The sequence below is a fragment of the Syngnathoides biaculeatus genome, chromosome 7, assembly GCF_019802595.1.
Source record: "Syngnathoides biaculeatus isolate LvHL_M chromosome 7, ASM1980259v1, whole genome shotgun sequence".
NCBI classification, from domain to species: domain Eukaryota; kingdom Metazoa; phylum Chordata; class Actinopteri; order Syngnathiformes; family Syngnathidae; genus Syngnathoides; species Syngnathoides biaculeatus.
Window position 1 is genome coordinate 15536221 of NC_084646.1, and position 16841 is coordinate 15553061.

At 40.5% G+C, this 16841-nt stretch overlaps 1 protein-coding gene across 1 annotated transcript in view; it reads right to left on the reverse strand.

Annotated features, from left to right (window-relative positions):
• pde4ba (phosphodiesterase 4B, cAMP-specific a) overlaps positions 1-16841 on the reverse strand; it is a 148417-nt gene that overhangs the window by 111242 nt on the left and 20334 nt on the right. Inside the window, exons 2-3 of the mRNA XM_061824515.1 lie at positions 14818-14913; positions 3915-4153 (exon numbers count right to left, since the gene is read on the reverse strand). Of these exons, the coding sequence (XP_061680499.1) occupies positions 3915-4153; positions 14818-14859 (281 nt within the window). The 5' untranslated portion in view covers positions 14860-14913. The remainder of the gene's footprint in view (positions 1-3914; positions 4154-14817; positions 14914-16841) is intronic.

Consider the following 16841-nt stretch of genomic DNA (forward strand, 5'->3'; position numbering starts at 1 on the left):
GTTGTCTATGTGTCAGACTGATGTCTTTACTTAAGAGACCTTGATGGAGTGTGTCCAGTTACATAACACCCTCTCTGCTTTAACTCCCTTTTTCATATTACAGCTCTCACTTGGGAGGCCAAACAATAGTGCATTGTGGCCCAGATTAGAGGACATAAATGGCTATACAAAGGTTTGTGGGGTAAAAGAGAAAAGAGGGAGAATTGGGGTGAGGGGAACAGGGAGAAGCACAGACAACAGAGGACATTCAGGGGGAAATATGAAAGCAAGTGTGAGAATGAAAACAGTTAAATGAGGAACAAATATAGATGAAAGCTTCAAAGAGCTTTGTTACTCGGTCACATTATTCTTGGGAAATTTAAGATTTATTTGCGTTGTTCTAGTGAACACAAACATTTAATCCAGAACTGCATTTATGATTGATTAAAGACAAATTCACCGGGTGGCCGGTCCAGGGTGTAATACGTGGACGGATGGACAGATGAGGGCAAAGATGGACAAATGGATGGAAAAATGATTACTGTTTCAGGGGTTTGTGTCCAGAATGCAACAGAATATTATTATTACCATGGATTACCTTCATTCACACATTAATTTAATTTACACCCGCACATATATATTCATTTATATATTATATATTAACATGGATGGATGGATAGATAGATAGATAGATAGATAGATAGATAGATAGATAGATAGATAGATAGATAGATAGATAGATAGATAGATAGATAGATAGATAGATAGATAGATAGATAGATAGATAGATAGATAGATAGATAGATAGATAGATAGATAGATAGATAGATAGATAGATAGATAGATAGATAATGTATACACACGCACATAAAAGGAATATAGTTAATTAACGGTTTGAACATGGGCAATTACTGGACTTAAAAATTAACTTAGAAGTAAACCAAATCCCTGCAGAATTTAATCATTCATTGAGAAGTCATTTTAGGCTCGTTACCTTAATAAATATTTGATTTTCATGCAGCTTTTGGCCCACCCATATTTTGGACACGTCAGCCTGTCACAGCCTGACAAATAGATGCCAGAAGCTGAGGACACATCCTGAGTGAACTTGGATGGAATTCTTCTGAGTAATTTGGGGCTATACTGAAAGTCTGGATGTATTTCTGAGAGAATATATCATGCAGTTTATTTTACCTTTATGCACAGTACATTTTAATTGAATCTTTATTCAGTGTATTTGTTTTACATTTTCCCCATCACGTTACTGTCCCACAACGGAAATTGGACTTGCAGCAGGCGCACAAAAAGGTACACAATGGCAATATCAGCATTGAGAAAGAGACCCTATTAAAAGTCACAACAAAAGCAGTAAAAGATAACAACTTCCTCGTACAGAATATCAGCCACAAATGCTCAGTCCAGATCTCAGACCCAAAATAATAATAAAGTACTTCCAAGTACTGTATGGCAAAAAGTACAGATGTCCATTTCAGCAATAGCAGTGCAATGAGAACATGAGCAACCTAAGGGATAATTGCCTTTAAGTAAATAACATTGTGCTGGAAATAAATGAAACATGGAGTCTTTTTGTATTCCTCCTAAGAGCCCACAGAGCCAGCCGGGGGGTAAAAGCTCAAAATCATTTTTAGAGTGGATGATTATGACAATTTATAATGTCATTAGCAATCCTCACGAGTTGCCTGTTATAGATAGACACATGCCCGGCCAGCTGACTTTCTGAGACTTTTCTGACACGAGTACAAAGGAGATTCTCTTTAGACAAGGTCGGGTTTCCAAACTATGTAACAATACAAAAGAATACAACAGATAAAAAAAAGCAGATAAAAGAGAGAGTTATCGTCTCAGTTTAAACGTGGAAAGCTCTCATTTTCCTCAGCTAGTACAATCTTTACCGAACCTTTTGGGAGGTAACAGCTAGATGAGGTTCAAAACAAAGTTAATTTTCTCATACCATGCACAGATATTTGCACTTCTCCACCATCGCAACATCAGCATCTTTAATCATTGCCGGGCCCGCATGTTAACATGAATATTTGAATTCAACAGCAAAGTTTATAAAACAATGGTGAGGCCAGCCATGATGTACGGATTAGAGACGGTGACACGGAAGAAACAACAGGTAGCTGAACTGGAGGTAGCACAAATGAAGATGCTGAGGTTCTCGCTCGGAGTGAGCAGGTTGGATAGGACTAGAAATGAGTTCATTAGAGGGACAGCCAAAGTTGGATGTTTTGGAGTCAAGGTTGGAAAGAGCAGACTTAGAGGATTTTAACATGTTCAGAGACGAGAGAGTGAGTATATTGGTAGAAGGGTGCTGAGGATGGAGCTGCCAGGCAAAAGAGCAAGAGGAAGACCAAAGTAAACGTTGATGGATGTGGTGAGGGAGGACATGAGGACAGTGGGTGTTAGAGAGGAGGATGCACGAGATAGGCTTGGATGGAAAAAGATGACACGCAGTGGCGACCCCTAAAGGGACAAGCCGAAAGCCGTCGTACGAGGAGAGCTAAGCACACTCCGGTTTGGAACAATTGAGTTTATCAGCAGGAGAAATAAATGATTGGCAAAAAACAGTGCCAGCCCCTCCCTTGAATAAACAAGAGTGGAAAAGGAGGACTTCTGCAGGAGAGTCAAGAACTCAAATTGTACAGGTTACATGGACGCACTTAGAAGGGTTTGCTTGGGATGTTTACAATGTTCAGGGAGGTGCTGCTGACCCAGACGTTTAACAGCAGAGGGAACTGAAGGAGATGTGCTGTACATCAGTGGCTCTGAAAATAGAGGATGCTCACTAGGGTAAACACAAAATGTCTGCCAGAGAATGACGCACACCTTGCCTGCTGAGAACACTAAAAACTGGACTGAGCTTGATCTAACAAAAGAAATGATGGCGGCTACGGGGGTGTCATCTGATCCTCAAAATGCCCGAGTCGATGAAGATAAGATGGGATGAGAAATTTGATTTAAAAAAAAAAAAAAACATTCAATTCAAAACTGCCTTTGCAAATACTGTACTGCTGTTCATCAACCTGATAATATTACAGTTCCATCAATCCCAAATAAACCATCATAAGTTGGTTCTAAAGCGTATCACAGAATATATACAAGTCATAACTCCTTTGGCACTGAGCATCTTTTTTTAATGATGCCGATGATGTGAGCCAAAATATGTCCTAGGTTTTCACTGCCCTCTTGTGGATGAAAATGACACAGCAATCCCACAAAAGCTCAGGAAAAACATCCATCCATTTTCTTAGTCGCTTATCCTCACAAGGGTCGCGGGAGTCCTGGAACCTATCCCAACTGTCATCGGGCGGGAGGCGGGGTACACTCTGAACTGGTTTCCAGCCAATCGAGACAAACAGGTGCACTCACAATCACACCCAGGGGGAATTAAGAGTGTCCCAATTAATGTTGCATGTTTTTGGGATGTGGAAGGAAACCGGAGTGCCCGGACAAAACCCACGCAGGCACGGGGAGAACATGCATACTCCACACAGGGGGGTCCGAGATCGAACCCGGGTCCTCAAAACTGTGAGGCCAATGCTTTACCAGCTAATAAACCGTGCCGCCAGAAAGAAAAAAAAAAACATCATTTGAGTGATTTGTGGTGTACCGGATTGGATTTTGGATCTTTCACTAAAAATGGTCACGGTCCTTTGAAGAGATGGAGGCAGCAAACAAAAATATCCTCCTAAGATGAAGTTCCCCATAGCAACATTTTTGTCAGAGCCAGACAACATTGCTTTCATTACAAGAACAGTTTACTTGAAAGAATACACACATAAATCTCGACCTATGCATATTATACATACACATGTATACACAACACACATACACACAGCTAAATAAGGTAACGGGATCATTTTTGTTCCATTACACAACATCACTCACTCCAGTTCTACAAAAGTACTCACCAGTCGGGGTCAACCGGTGTGATATCTATCCTGGGAGGGGCTCCAAAAGGTAAAGATGTGGGTCGGGCCATGACGTCCTCGTCAGGCGTGCGAGCCCTCTCCCCCTGGCGCCACGATAATGGCGGCAGCTGCAAGTTTCCCGATAAACGCCTGCGGCCTCTGCGAAGGTCGACACCCAGCGTGCACGTTGGGGATGTAAAAGATTCGCTGAGGCAACAATCTGACAGCTCTTTGCCATCCTGAAAAGGGAGATCAAGCAAACAGGCCATTTTTTTCCATGGGAAAGGTTACATAATGCTGAAAAACCACTTATTGGGTTTCAAAATAAAACTAAAAGGATTCATGTGGAACTTTTTCCTCTGTGGATATCTCAAAATACTCCATTGGTTCATCATAAATCTTCCCACTAAGGGGCGCTGTAGCCTTGTTTCAGAGTACAGACGCACTTGAGAACTAATAGTTGTTGGTTTGCTTTTGTTTTCGTTGTTGTTTTGCTTTTTTCTTGTTTATACCCGAAGTGGCTTTTTCACCCCCCCCCCCACCACACACACACACTCTCAGTACTTCTGTATTCTTTTCATGACTTTGTGTGTGATGTGTTGTGGTGTACAGTATGTGTGTTACAAGTGAATGTACATAGGACATAATATATTAACATAGCAAACCTGTAGTGCCCAAAACTATAAGTTCCCTTAGTACTCAAGGTTAATCAGTTGAAAGGGACAGAATGATTGTTTCCTCAAAAAAGTTGGTTTACCTCGAAGAATTTCCCGCCCTCGCTTCTGAAATGACGGCTGGACCGCAAGGCCAAGAAATCAATGTGACATTAACTGTTAGATGAGAGTTACGTGGAGATGAAAGTGTAAAATGTGAAGGAGTCTCACATGTATCCCTCAACAACCATCTGCCACTAAATTTGAAGAAACACCTTGAAAAAGACGCCTTCAATGACCAGCTACTGTCATGTCATTTAGCTCTTCTCTCAGGTTGAAATGACCCGACAGAAAAGGAACTGTCGGAGAAAAAAACAAAAAAAAAAAAAAAAAAACACAAGATAGAGTAAACTTCATTCTTGTTTGATGGCCACTGGTTAAATAATATCACACTACAAAAATCACATCATCGCGATGCACGTGATAAATCAATAAATGTATAAATGTTGGCTACACAAGTAGGCCAAGTAACTGATTGATGATATTGCTAGTGCAGTGATTATCAATCAGGATCCAGTGGCACCCTTGAGTGCTGTGATAGATCGCTGCGATAAATGATCCAGTATCAAGTTGCCTGAAAATATCATGCATGATGATATAACATTTGGTTGAATTCCTAATACTTTGTATGTATTATTTATACACAGTGAAGAAAGTAAGCATTTGAACACCCTGCTTTATTGCAAGTTCTCCCACTTAGAAATCATGGAGAGGTCTGAAATTTTCATCGTAGGTGCATGTCCACTGTGAGAGAGATCATCTAAAAAGAAAAATCCAGAAATCACGATGTATGATTTTTTTTAACGATTTATTTGTGTGATACAGCTGAAAATAAGTACTTGAACACCTGTCTATCAGCTAGAATTCTGACCCTCAAAGACCTGAAAATAGGTCGTGGCTGGGTTTTTCAACATGATAATGACCCAAAGCACACAGCCAGGAAGACCAAGGTGTGGCTCCGTAAGAAGCATATCAAGGTTCTGGTGTGGCCTAGCCAGTCCCCAGACCTAAACCTAATAGAAAATCTTTGGAGGGAGCTGAAACTCCGTGTTTCTCAGTGACAGCACAGAAATCTGATCTAGAGAAAATCTGTGTGGAGGAGTGGGCCAAAATCCCTCCTGCAGTGCGTGCAAACCTGGCAAACAAGTACAGGAAACCTTTGACCTCTGTAATTGCAAACAAAGGCTACTGTACTAAATATTAACATTGGTTTTCTCAGGTGTTTAAATACTTATTTGCAGCTGTTTCACACAAATAAATCTTGAAAAAAAAAAATCATACATTGTGATTTCTGGATTTTTCTTTTTAGATTATCTCTCTCACAGTGGACATGCACCTATGATGAAAATTTCAGACTCCTCCATAATTTCTAGGTGGGAGAACTTATATAGCAGGGTGTTCAAATACTTACTTTCTTCACTATATACTTCCGATTACATTCTTTCTTTGAAAACATGTGCCCTTGTCACAGCTCAGGGCAAGCATTGGCTCAGCCATCCCCACCGAAGTCTTAATCACTTGTCACGTTGATACCAAGGCAACATAGCAACAGGGAGGCAATGATGAAATGAGCTGAGAAACAGCACCTGCTTTCCATCGGGAGGGGGTGGGGTTGGGGGTGGGGGATTGAGAGGGCGGAAAGAGGAAACGACTGGGAATGGGCCGTTGGCCAGGCGGATGGAGGGGGAAAGGCAGATCGAACAGCGGGATGAGCTCTTAGGGGAAGGACTTTCTGAGAAGGAGGCTTGGACAGTCGAGTAAAGGCGGAGCGAAAGAAACTGATAAGAATTAGATCAAATTAGATGTTTATCTGCGGCTGTGGATAACCTGTGGTCAAATTTATTAGCACTGTCCTAGTCATCAAAACATACGCTAAGTACAAACACACACCTGTTTTCGCAAATGCACACGCTGACAGTACATGAAATCTCATGTACTGTAGGGTTAGGGTGTGCAAGGAAGGAAGGAAGGAGAGAAGGAAGGAAGGAGAGAAAGAAGGGAGAAGGAAGGAGGAAGGAAGGAAGGAGGAAGGAAGGAAGGAAGGAAGGAAGGAAGGAGGAAAGAAGGGAGGAGGGAAGGAAGGATAGAAGGAAGGAAGGAAGAAGGAAGGAAGGAAGGAAGGAAGGAAGGAAGGAAGGAAGGAAGGAAGGGAGTTAGGTGAGAAGGAAAGAAGGAAAGAAGGAAAGAAGGAAGGAAGGAAGGAAGGAAGCAAGGAAGGAAGGAAGGAAAGAAGGTGAAGAGTAGTCTTACAACAGTCCTCCAAAAATGGCAAAGGCAACAGGATCTTAATAAAATTGTGCGGCAAAACATTCCAATAATCCTCTCTTTCTATTTACATCTTTTTTTTCATGGCCGTAAAATAGCTCGATCCCCCCCTGCCTGTGACAATAAATTGCCCACTTTCTCTGGAGAGCAGAACATGTGACATTTGATAAAATGGGCTCATCTGACGGCTGAACATGAAAGTGCATTCAGTGGAATTGGCTGAAGACAATTTCATTTGTTTCAGCTGTATTTATTTGCTTTACATGCGCAAATAGTTGAGTGGCATTATAGTCCAGGGGGTGGTAAAAGAGGGTAAGGAACACACTGGGATACAAATTACAAATTCTCTCAAAGGAACAATTCTATGAACAGACACATTTCTCCTAAATGTTTCCGTGTTATGTAAATAAGGTTACATTTACTACCCAAGCAACCAAAATGTTTGGTTACATTGAAGTCACACAACATCACTGTCAGTCCTGAGAAACAATGTAAATATTCACTGAATAGGCGTTGTGAGCAAAATGTGTGCCATGACCACACAAATGCACAGGTTCCCTCCAAACACGTTCATCTACATCACCTTTAATTTACTATTTCCTTAAAGTTGCATTTTCTACAGTGCCACGTCTTCCATGGAAAATACCGTGCAAAAATCGTGACGTTTTTAACGATGCTGCACTGAATAAAGGAAGTAGAAACACTACAAAATGCGACAAAGGAAAATAGGGATTTCTTGGTAATACAGTGGTATCCATTACTAAAGAACTAGAACAAGATGGAAGCGGAGGTATCCAAACTATGACCCAGGAGCCATTTGCAATGTGCTGCCTTTTTTTCCTGTGTGTGTGTGTATGGCCTGCAACATACTTAAAGGGAATGATTGGAAATTAAGCTTGTGGCAGGTAAAGCGTGCAAAGTGTGAGGGTGAAAAGTGGGGGTGTTGCAATACACCCACAGTCTCTTCGAGTACGTCATCAAATTAAAAAAAAAAGAACACTATTAATACATTGCGATTATATAGATCTTTTCGAGATCTGCAAACATGCAAATAAAATATTTACAAAACACGCCCTGATGAAGAACTATTTGCTCTGTTGCCAAGGTCCAATTTGTGAGCATCTCACATTAATGATCCTCAAGTAACTGCTTTCAAAATGTCCATCTGACTACAATTTGCTCTGTTTTGGGTTCTGAATGTATAGACGTGGTTCAGCAACTACTCAGTGCCCTTCTCTAGTGATTACAGGGCAGTGAGCTACACTAAAACCTGAGGAAAAAAATCCTACAATTGTACTTGCTTGTTACCTGCAACAGACAAATATCATGTGTCGGTTTTTAAAACCAACCACAATATACTGTACTGTATAATTGCTCAATTGGCTGGTTTTAGGGTATTTAGTATATTTACATTGAATAATGTTAAAGTTGTTCATGTGTCCATAGATTTTTCTGTACATGATCATTCACGTGTGATGACGATAGTATAACATTGCCACATCATTTGTGAATGGTTGTTTGTTTCTATGTGCCCTGCGATTGGCTGGCGACCAGTTGAGACTGTACCCGCCCCTCACCCAAAGATAGGCGGGATAGGCTCCAGCACTCCCAGAACCCTTGTGAGGATAAGTGGCTCAGAAAAATGGATGGCTGTTTAATTTGTAATTTAGATTCTCTGCTGTTTTATCATGATTTTCTTTTTTAATCCAGTTATGCAAATGAGTTAACATTCCAAGTTGCTGTTTTTCACTGTTTCCTGTTTAAATACTGGACGTGGGCGAGCCGCAAAGCCTCACCTCAGATTCTGCAATCTTTCACTAACTGGTTGGGGAGGCTTGTATTGGCAAGGGTCTGTCTCTGTCTTTATGTAATCTATAACTAATTTTACAATGACAATGAGACGAGTACAGCCTGGAGCTGCATATTCTCATAAAAATGCAGTTCCAGGCACAGTTGGGCGCTAATTACCTACCAATCTAGCGATCAAGTTCAATATCCTCAATGATTGTTTACATTGAAACTTGCATCCGGTAAAAATGATTCAACTTTCTGTTGATTACTGCAGAGAATCTGGAGGATCAGGATCACGCTGACAGGATAAAATAAAAAGAGGGTGACCACAGGATGACAAGTATCTCCAAACAACGGTCGATGATGCGCCGGAGAGGTACAATAGGTCATAGTTCGCCTCGTTGAGAAGTCTTACTGTTGCTGTGGATACAGCATCAATCCCCATGACTTGTCAAGAGAAAAAACGGGTTAGGGAAGCAGACTTGGATCATTAGGACAGATAAATGCACATACCAGAGGGAAGTAAAATGGATGCCATGGTAGGGAATAAAACCATTAAGGAGAAATGAAGGGCAAATGGATGGGAAAAAAAAAAAAAATCTACGGTAAAACAATCTTTGCCTTCTTTGATGCTTTTAAATTGGAGAATGGCCAGATATTGAGTTTTACCTCTACGCCTTGTAAATACAAGCTCAATGAGGCTTACGACCACGCTACCCTGAGAACGCCCGATCTCGTCACAACTTGGAAGCTAAGCGGGTTTGGACCTGGTTAGTAGTGTACTTGGATGGGAGACTGCCTGGGAATACCAGATGCTGTAAGATTCTCTCCCCAGCTAAATGCAGAGGGGTTGCGTCAGGAAGGGCATCCGGCGTAAAACTGTGCCAAAACAAATATCTAGGATGACACACGATGGCGACCCCTAACAGGACAAGCCGAAAGGAAAAGAAGAAGAAGAAATACAAGCTCTATGGACACAGCAGGACGCTGACAGCCATGCAGAGCAGATCTAGAAGCTCCAACAAGTTTCACGCAAGTTGCTCTCATTATTAAATAGGAAATTCATTGGAATTATTGCTCAAGTGGTTGGCTTCATGATAACTGAGGTTTTAAAGTAATTACAAGTGCTGAGCACCAAAGAAAGACAAGAAGAGGGAAAAAAGAAATCACAAAAACAGCAATTATATTTGGATTGGTTTTCAATAGTCACTTCAAAACATGCTCATAGCTCCCTTTGTGGAAAAAGGAATTTAAATACAGAATATGATGTGAATGCATAATAATAGAAATAACATAGATATTCTTTTCAGGAAGAAAACCAAATATCACCTTTATTCAAGACTCAATGCACAACTCAGAATCTTTGATTATCAAAGCATTTTGTCCTCATTACAGTAAAGTAGTGAAAATTTAAAAGTTGAAATTGTACAAAATATAAGTGTAAATTGATGAATAAGGATAATATGAATAATATGGACTCAGTTATGTTTAATTATGGCTTGTCTGGCTGTGTGTGTATGTGTGGTGGAGTTAGTGAACGTAGGTGTGTGCAAGAATTGAAGTGGAAGCCTGGAAAGATTTGGCAGATTTAATACTTACATCTAAAAGGAAGCACAAGCGAGGGAGGCCCTTGCTCCACAGATCAGCAAATGATGGTAATGATTAGTATTCAACATATAGTAATGCGATATCTCCCGGTGAGTTACGGTTCACATTTGAAATGAACCGCACTTCCTGAGTCGACTTGATGCAAGCCTTGATTTCATTTTTTTTTTTTTTTACCCCCCACAGTATTCCTGTGTTGCACTTTCTGGGTCATGAACCTCTGAAGCATTTTTGTGTCTACATTTACATACATTTTTTACATACATTTTAATTACATATAAAATGAATGTCAACTTAGAAATATTCATCTCATTAAAATGAAGAATGTTTTTAATCTATAATTATTTTGATGTGTGGCCATCTCTCTCTCTCTCTCAAATCAATTGGAGCACTTGAGAAAGTTTGTCATATCAATAGTATTTATTTTTACATTTTTCAACTACATTCAATGCCGAGAAAGAAAATATCCTTGGGAAGCTGAGAACCCTCATTTTCCCCTGAATCTTCCATCCATCCATTTACTTAGCCGCCTATCCTCACGAGAGTCACGGGAGTGCTGTAGCCTATCCCAGCTGTCAACAGGCAGGAGGCGGGGTACACCCTGGACTGGTTGCCAACCAATCGCGGGGCACATAGAGACAGACAACAGTTGCACTCACATTCACAGCTAGGGACAATTTAGCATGTCCAATTAATGTTGCATGTTTTTGGGATGTGGGAGGAAACCGGAGTGCCCGGAGAAAACCCACGCAGGCACGGGGAGACCATGCAATCTCCACAGAGGCAAGTCCGGGATTGAACCTGGGACCTCAGAACTGTGAGGCCAACGCTTTACAGCTTCTCCACCGTGCTGTCCCCCTGAATCTTAATTCATCAATTTAACAAGACGTTCATTCCGACAGAGAGTTGACACGAAAACAAATGAACAAATAAGAGAACGTGTGTCTCATACCGACTGGAAAGCACATCATGTTCAAACTTGCATCAGGAGATAAAGTGAGTGACTGAGTAATGCACACCCACATTCTCTGCTCCAAACTATTTGAGAAACATTATTAGACACCCACAACCACAGCAGAGTGCAGCATCAAGTGGACAGGTGCTACTCACAACATGCCACAAAGCTACTCACGTTTTCCTAAAAATACAATAGCTCCTTTTTTTAAAGGGAATCAACGTTAAAATGAAACATATGCTAATCCGTGAATTTGATGAGTCATTTAGGATTTTGTGGGAGGCAAGATGATGATACAGTATAGCATGGAACCTTGCAAATCCAACAGACATAGGGCCATAAATTCAGAATTCTGCTAAATGTATAATCAAAACTCAATGGCAAAGGCAACACGAAACTTCTGCGTTGGAACCTCGGTCATGTATAATATTACAAAAGAACTGAAAACATTTTTCCTTACTTCGCAAGACGTCACTGCAAGTATCATTTTGAGAATGAAACCTGCCAAAAAATAGGCCTAACGACGCCACCGGCCGCGAATGATTATGAATGATTCTAGTGATTATGAATGATTCAGAAAATGAATGGATGGCTGAATATTACTCTGTAAAATTTACAAATACAATGATACCTCTACTTATGAAATTAATTTGCTCTGGAAGTTGTTTCCTAACGTGAATCTTTCATAGAAGTAGACGCGCTTTTTACTTGTAAATAGCCTAATCCGTTCCTGGAACCCTGATCCTCCCCGGCTCCTCCAAAAAAAGTATCCAAAGTACATCATGTAAAGAATAAGAAAAACTATGTTCATTTAACTGTAGCGTTGAGCGACTATGCGAAAGGCATCATGGGGGACGGAGGAAGAGGCAAACGTTTGATAGCTGAAAGAAATCCTACGTACGAACGTGTGCATGGACACAACTTAATCCCACGAAGGTTTTTTGGAGCCCATGATGAAGAAAGATGAATATACATGCAAAAAAAAAGATGAAAAACTAACAAAAAAAGTGTTCTTTACCAATGTGCGCTAGCGTGTGATTCGGTGACACGCTACTGTCCAATGGGAACGCAACGCATAATGGATAAAGATTCACATGCCTCCTAGCCAATGGGATGCCAGGAAGATAATACAGTGATAGCCAATGTGAGAGCAGCTCTATTGTGCCACTTTCAAAACCAAGATATGGGATGCTTACGTTTGGTGGAATTTGGGGGCTAAGAATCCAGCGCCTGTTTTTGGCTTTCGTATTCTGAATTTTCCTTTGTCACTAGAGACAATATTTTTCCGAGGAGGCGTTTCATAACCTGAATTTTTCATGACTACAGACATTCGTAAGCATGCGTGTAACGTAACTGTGGTATGAAATAAGGCCTGACCAACTTGGATTTTTTTCCCCATTGCGGAATACGATAAAATTCTTATAATCAATTAAATCAATGATTTTGTCCTCTATATAATGCCAACGTAGCAGTTTTCTCTCAAATTAGATGGAATGAATGACAGTTTTCTTTTTTCCCCATTTGCTCATAAAAAACACATTTTGTATTGAACACAATAAACTGAATCCTTTTTTTTTTTTTTAATTAACACAAATATCCGGTGGCCATCAAAGAATCCTGTGAAGCTACACGGTTCAACCACTAAAGTTTTTTTTCCCCCTAATTTCATAAATTTCCACTGCAACCATTGATGAAATCTGAAAACTTGGAAGTCAATTGGCACTTGAGGAAAAAAAACAGCGTCTCAGAACAAATTTTAGATGTTTGAGTTGGACCGCGTTTCGGGGATGATTTTGGTAGCAGATGAACTCTGCTCATGCCACCAGCAAGATGGAGCAGGAAGCGCTAAAGTTACCATTACACCAGAAGAACAGACTCACAGACATGGTTGGTGAAATTTAAAAAGTTCAAATCACGCAAAAAACATTTTCAGAACGTGGCAAAGTGAAACGTGCAGTCAGGCAGAGTTCGATCTGAAAACTCGCTGTGCAATTGTGAAATGGACGAGTGATCCTGCTCTTGTTTCTGTCCTTCCTTTTTCAGAACTGTGCGTTTGGTCCTTAGAATCCACCTCCTCCCTGATGGCTCTTCTTCTACACACCCACTGTTCTTATCGAGTCACTTCCTGCCATTACATCTGTCAGACAGAACCGGACCTCAGCTATCCATCTGCCTGCCATATTATTTAGTTCTTCTACCTTACTGATGTGTTGTCGGCCATTACGACATGCTGCACATCATTACTGGGATCACGTCTCCTTACTATTCTTATCTGTGAACGTTTATAACCCTAGTTCTTCTTTTACACTTGTGCGTTTCAGCATGTGGAATAAATGGTGGCAGGATTTTAACAACACTCCGTGGGCCGGGAAGAGCCAAACCTTTTTACACAGTGGCCAGTTATTTACAAGAACAAAACATCCCTTCATTCTTCAAATGCAGATGACACACAGTTATATTTAGCAGTGTCTCCAGATGACTACAGTTCAATTGAGGTATTGTGCCACTGTTTAAAACAGATAAATAACTGGATGAACCCAAATTTTCTACAACTAAATCACAACATAACTGAGACAATTGTTTTTGGCAACAAAGAAAAGACAATTGCTGTTAGTAAACACCTAGACTCTCTAGCTTTAAAAACCAAAGACCAAGTCCGAAACCTTGGTGTTCTGATTGATTCTGACCTGACTTTCAACAAGCATATCAAATCAATCACAAAAACTGCCTTCTACCATCTGAAGAACGTATCTAGAGTGAAGTCTTGTAAGTGGCAAGCAGACCAGGAAAAGCTCATCCATGCTTCCGTCTCAAGGGGACGTGACGACTGTCATGGTCTTCTGACTGGACTCCCATAAAAAGAGTATTAAACAGCTGCAGCTCATTCAGAATGCTGAAGTTCGCGTTCTGACCAAAACAAAGCGGTCACAGCATATAACTCCAATCCATAAATCCTTGCACTGGCTTCCAGTCAGCTTTAGAATAGATTTTAAAGTTCTGCTACAGGTCTATAAATCACTAAATGATTTAGGTCCTGAATAGATGAAAGAAATGCTTACGGAATACAAACCCAGTAGAGCTCTGAGACCGATTGACTCAGGTCAAATAGTGGAGCGCAGATTCCAAAGCAAACATGGTGAAGCAGCATTTAGCTATTATGCTGTACACAAATGGAATAAGTTGCCAACAGAGGTGAGGTCAGCCCCAAGTGGGAATGTTTTTAAATCCAGGTTGACAACTCTTCTTTTTTCTCATGCTTTAAAGAATATAGCCACTCTTTGATCACATTACTTGCACTGTATGTGGTTTTAATTGTCTTTCTTTTATATTTTGTTTGTCATTTTTATTGTTTTTTCCAGTTTGAAATGTTTTATCCCTTTGTTTTCAAATGCCATTACTCATGTAAAGCACGTTGAGTTACCTCGCGTATGAAATGCGCTATACAAGTAAATTTGCTTGCTTGCTTCCCCTTACCTTGAGTTGAACTAGTGCGTTACTGATTTAAATACACATTTCAAACATGCACGCTCAGGAAGGGTTAATGATATTGGATTCTGATAACCCAATGGCTTACATTATTCGGAGTCACTGTGAGGACACTCCGGCTCTTTCTCATCTTTCCTTGAGTAGACGACTCCGCTGTCTGCCAAGCGCAGCCTCACATCAACACCTGCAAGCCAAAATACAGTTAAAATTGGCATGAAAAAAAATTATGCTGAAAATATGTAGTGTCAATATTGCTTTTGAGAGGGAGAGTTAACCTCAGCGCATACAACCAGTAAGCAAGGATACGTTTACATCAATGTTTTCGATAGCGCTTCTCGTTATTAGGGTCGCAGGTGAGACGCAGCCTACCCCAGCTGACTTTGTGCAAGTGGTGAGGTGTTAACTGGACTAGTTCGCAACTAATCGCAGGGATTTGGCTCAATACACGTCCATATTTCATCCCTTATGCTACAAGATGTAACATACATAAAGGCCTCTCTCGCTCTCTCACTCCCTCCCTCTTATTGTTTTCCTTCCCTGCTGGGCAACACCCGAAATGAGCTAAAATGGTCAGCGATGAAGAGAGACGCACTCGCTGCACATCTCCCTTATTTGTAACAATTTGAATCAAGATTTCTTCTCCACACTATTTCAAAAAACAAACTGACAATGATGACTATTGTTTCTTTTTTGTTGCTCGTTGAAGCCAAATCATTATGAATGTCATATTTTGGATCACTGTTCTAATCACAGGCAAATGATTTCACTTCTCCCCCATAATCGCTTTTCTCAACAACCTAATGAATCAGCGAGCTAATGAGATCTGAAGTAGCCTGAACGATGAAGACATTTTGATTCCCCTATGTGAACGTTTCAAAAGCAGCAGACAAGATTGACCGCACTGCTATTGAGCTACTCATTAATGAACAGCCAGTCATTAAAAGGCCCTGACGTAACCCTCCGGGTCTGCTTTGTTCCTGAATGAATAAAGAATGGATATAATCGCTTTTAGCAATGGTAAAGAGATATGAAAGGATGGTAAGACATTCAAAAAATATAAAGGAGAATATGTTGGGGAGGTTGAGCAGAGTTAGGAATAAGGACACAGCGTACAGCGTAATCATCTGTTTTCTCTAAAACTGTTCTTGTTCAGTGTCACCGGGAGTGGGAGCAAATCCTAGGTGACTTCAGGTGAACATCAGACTGCACCTTGGACTGGTCACAGTGACCGAAAACACAGACAAGCAAGACACACGGACAACATTTACACCATCACTAAGTAGGATTTGAACACTCGCTGCCTACATGGAAAGTAGAGGAGTGAAGCATTTTTTCATTTTCAAGATACTCGTCCTTGCACCAACGGCTCTAGGGTCAAAGCCAGTCTTCCGCTGTGTCCTCAGGGTGCTTCAGAGTTTTATATCTATGTGGTTATTGTGTTTTTCTCCCCATATAAACGTCGATATCCACTTAAAACACTCCATGAACTGATTTTGTGGACTTAATATTATCAGACTCTTGGTATTTATTTTGATAATCTCTATCCTTGAATTTAAATCCAGAATAATACAGCAATCTGATGAGATTTTTTGTGTATAATTTAAATTAAAAAAAAATGCTCTTCTTTTATAGCCCTTACTCCTAATTATTTTATTGATTTGACATTCCAATTGATTTTATAGGCACCAATTAATCAAAAAAATGCATATATACGACAAATCGGCAATATGATGAATCCAGTTTTAAATTTAGATTAAAAAAACATCTATATATCTATACACACACACACAAATATATATATATTATAGTCACTCACATTTGAAAAATAAAGTTACGGTTTGTGTTGTTTGTAATTATGAGTGTACACCTTTAAGAACGGAGGGGGCGGTGTCAGGTAAATTAGGAAGTAGAAGTAGGCTGAGCAGAGACCGTGTGCTTCCATTTAAAGAAAAACAAAGACGTCAGGCTGTGGTTCACTGCGCTGGATCGTTTTCATGTGCGCTGAGGGTGTGCGACGTGCGCAATTGTGCACTGGCGCACCTAAAGAGGTAACATTGGTCAAGACTACACAAAATAAGTGACGTTTGTCAATGTCTATGTATTTCTACTCAT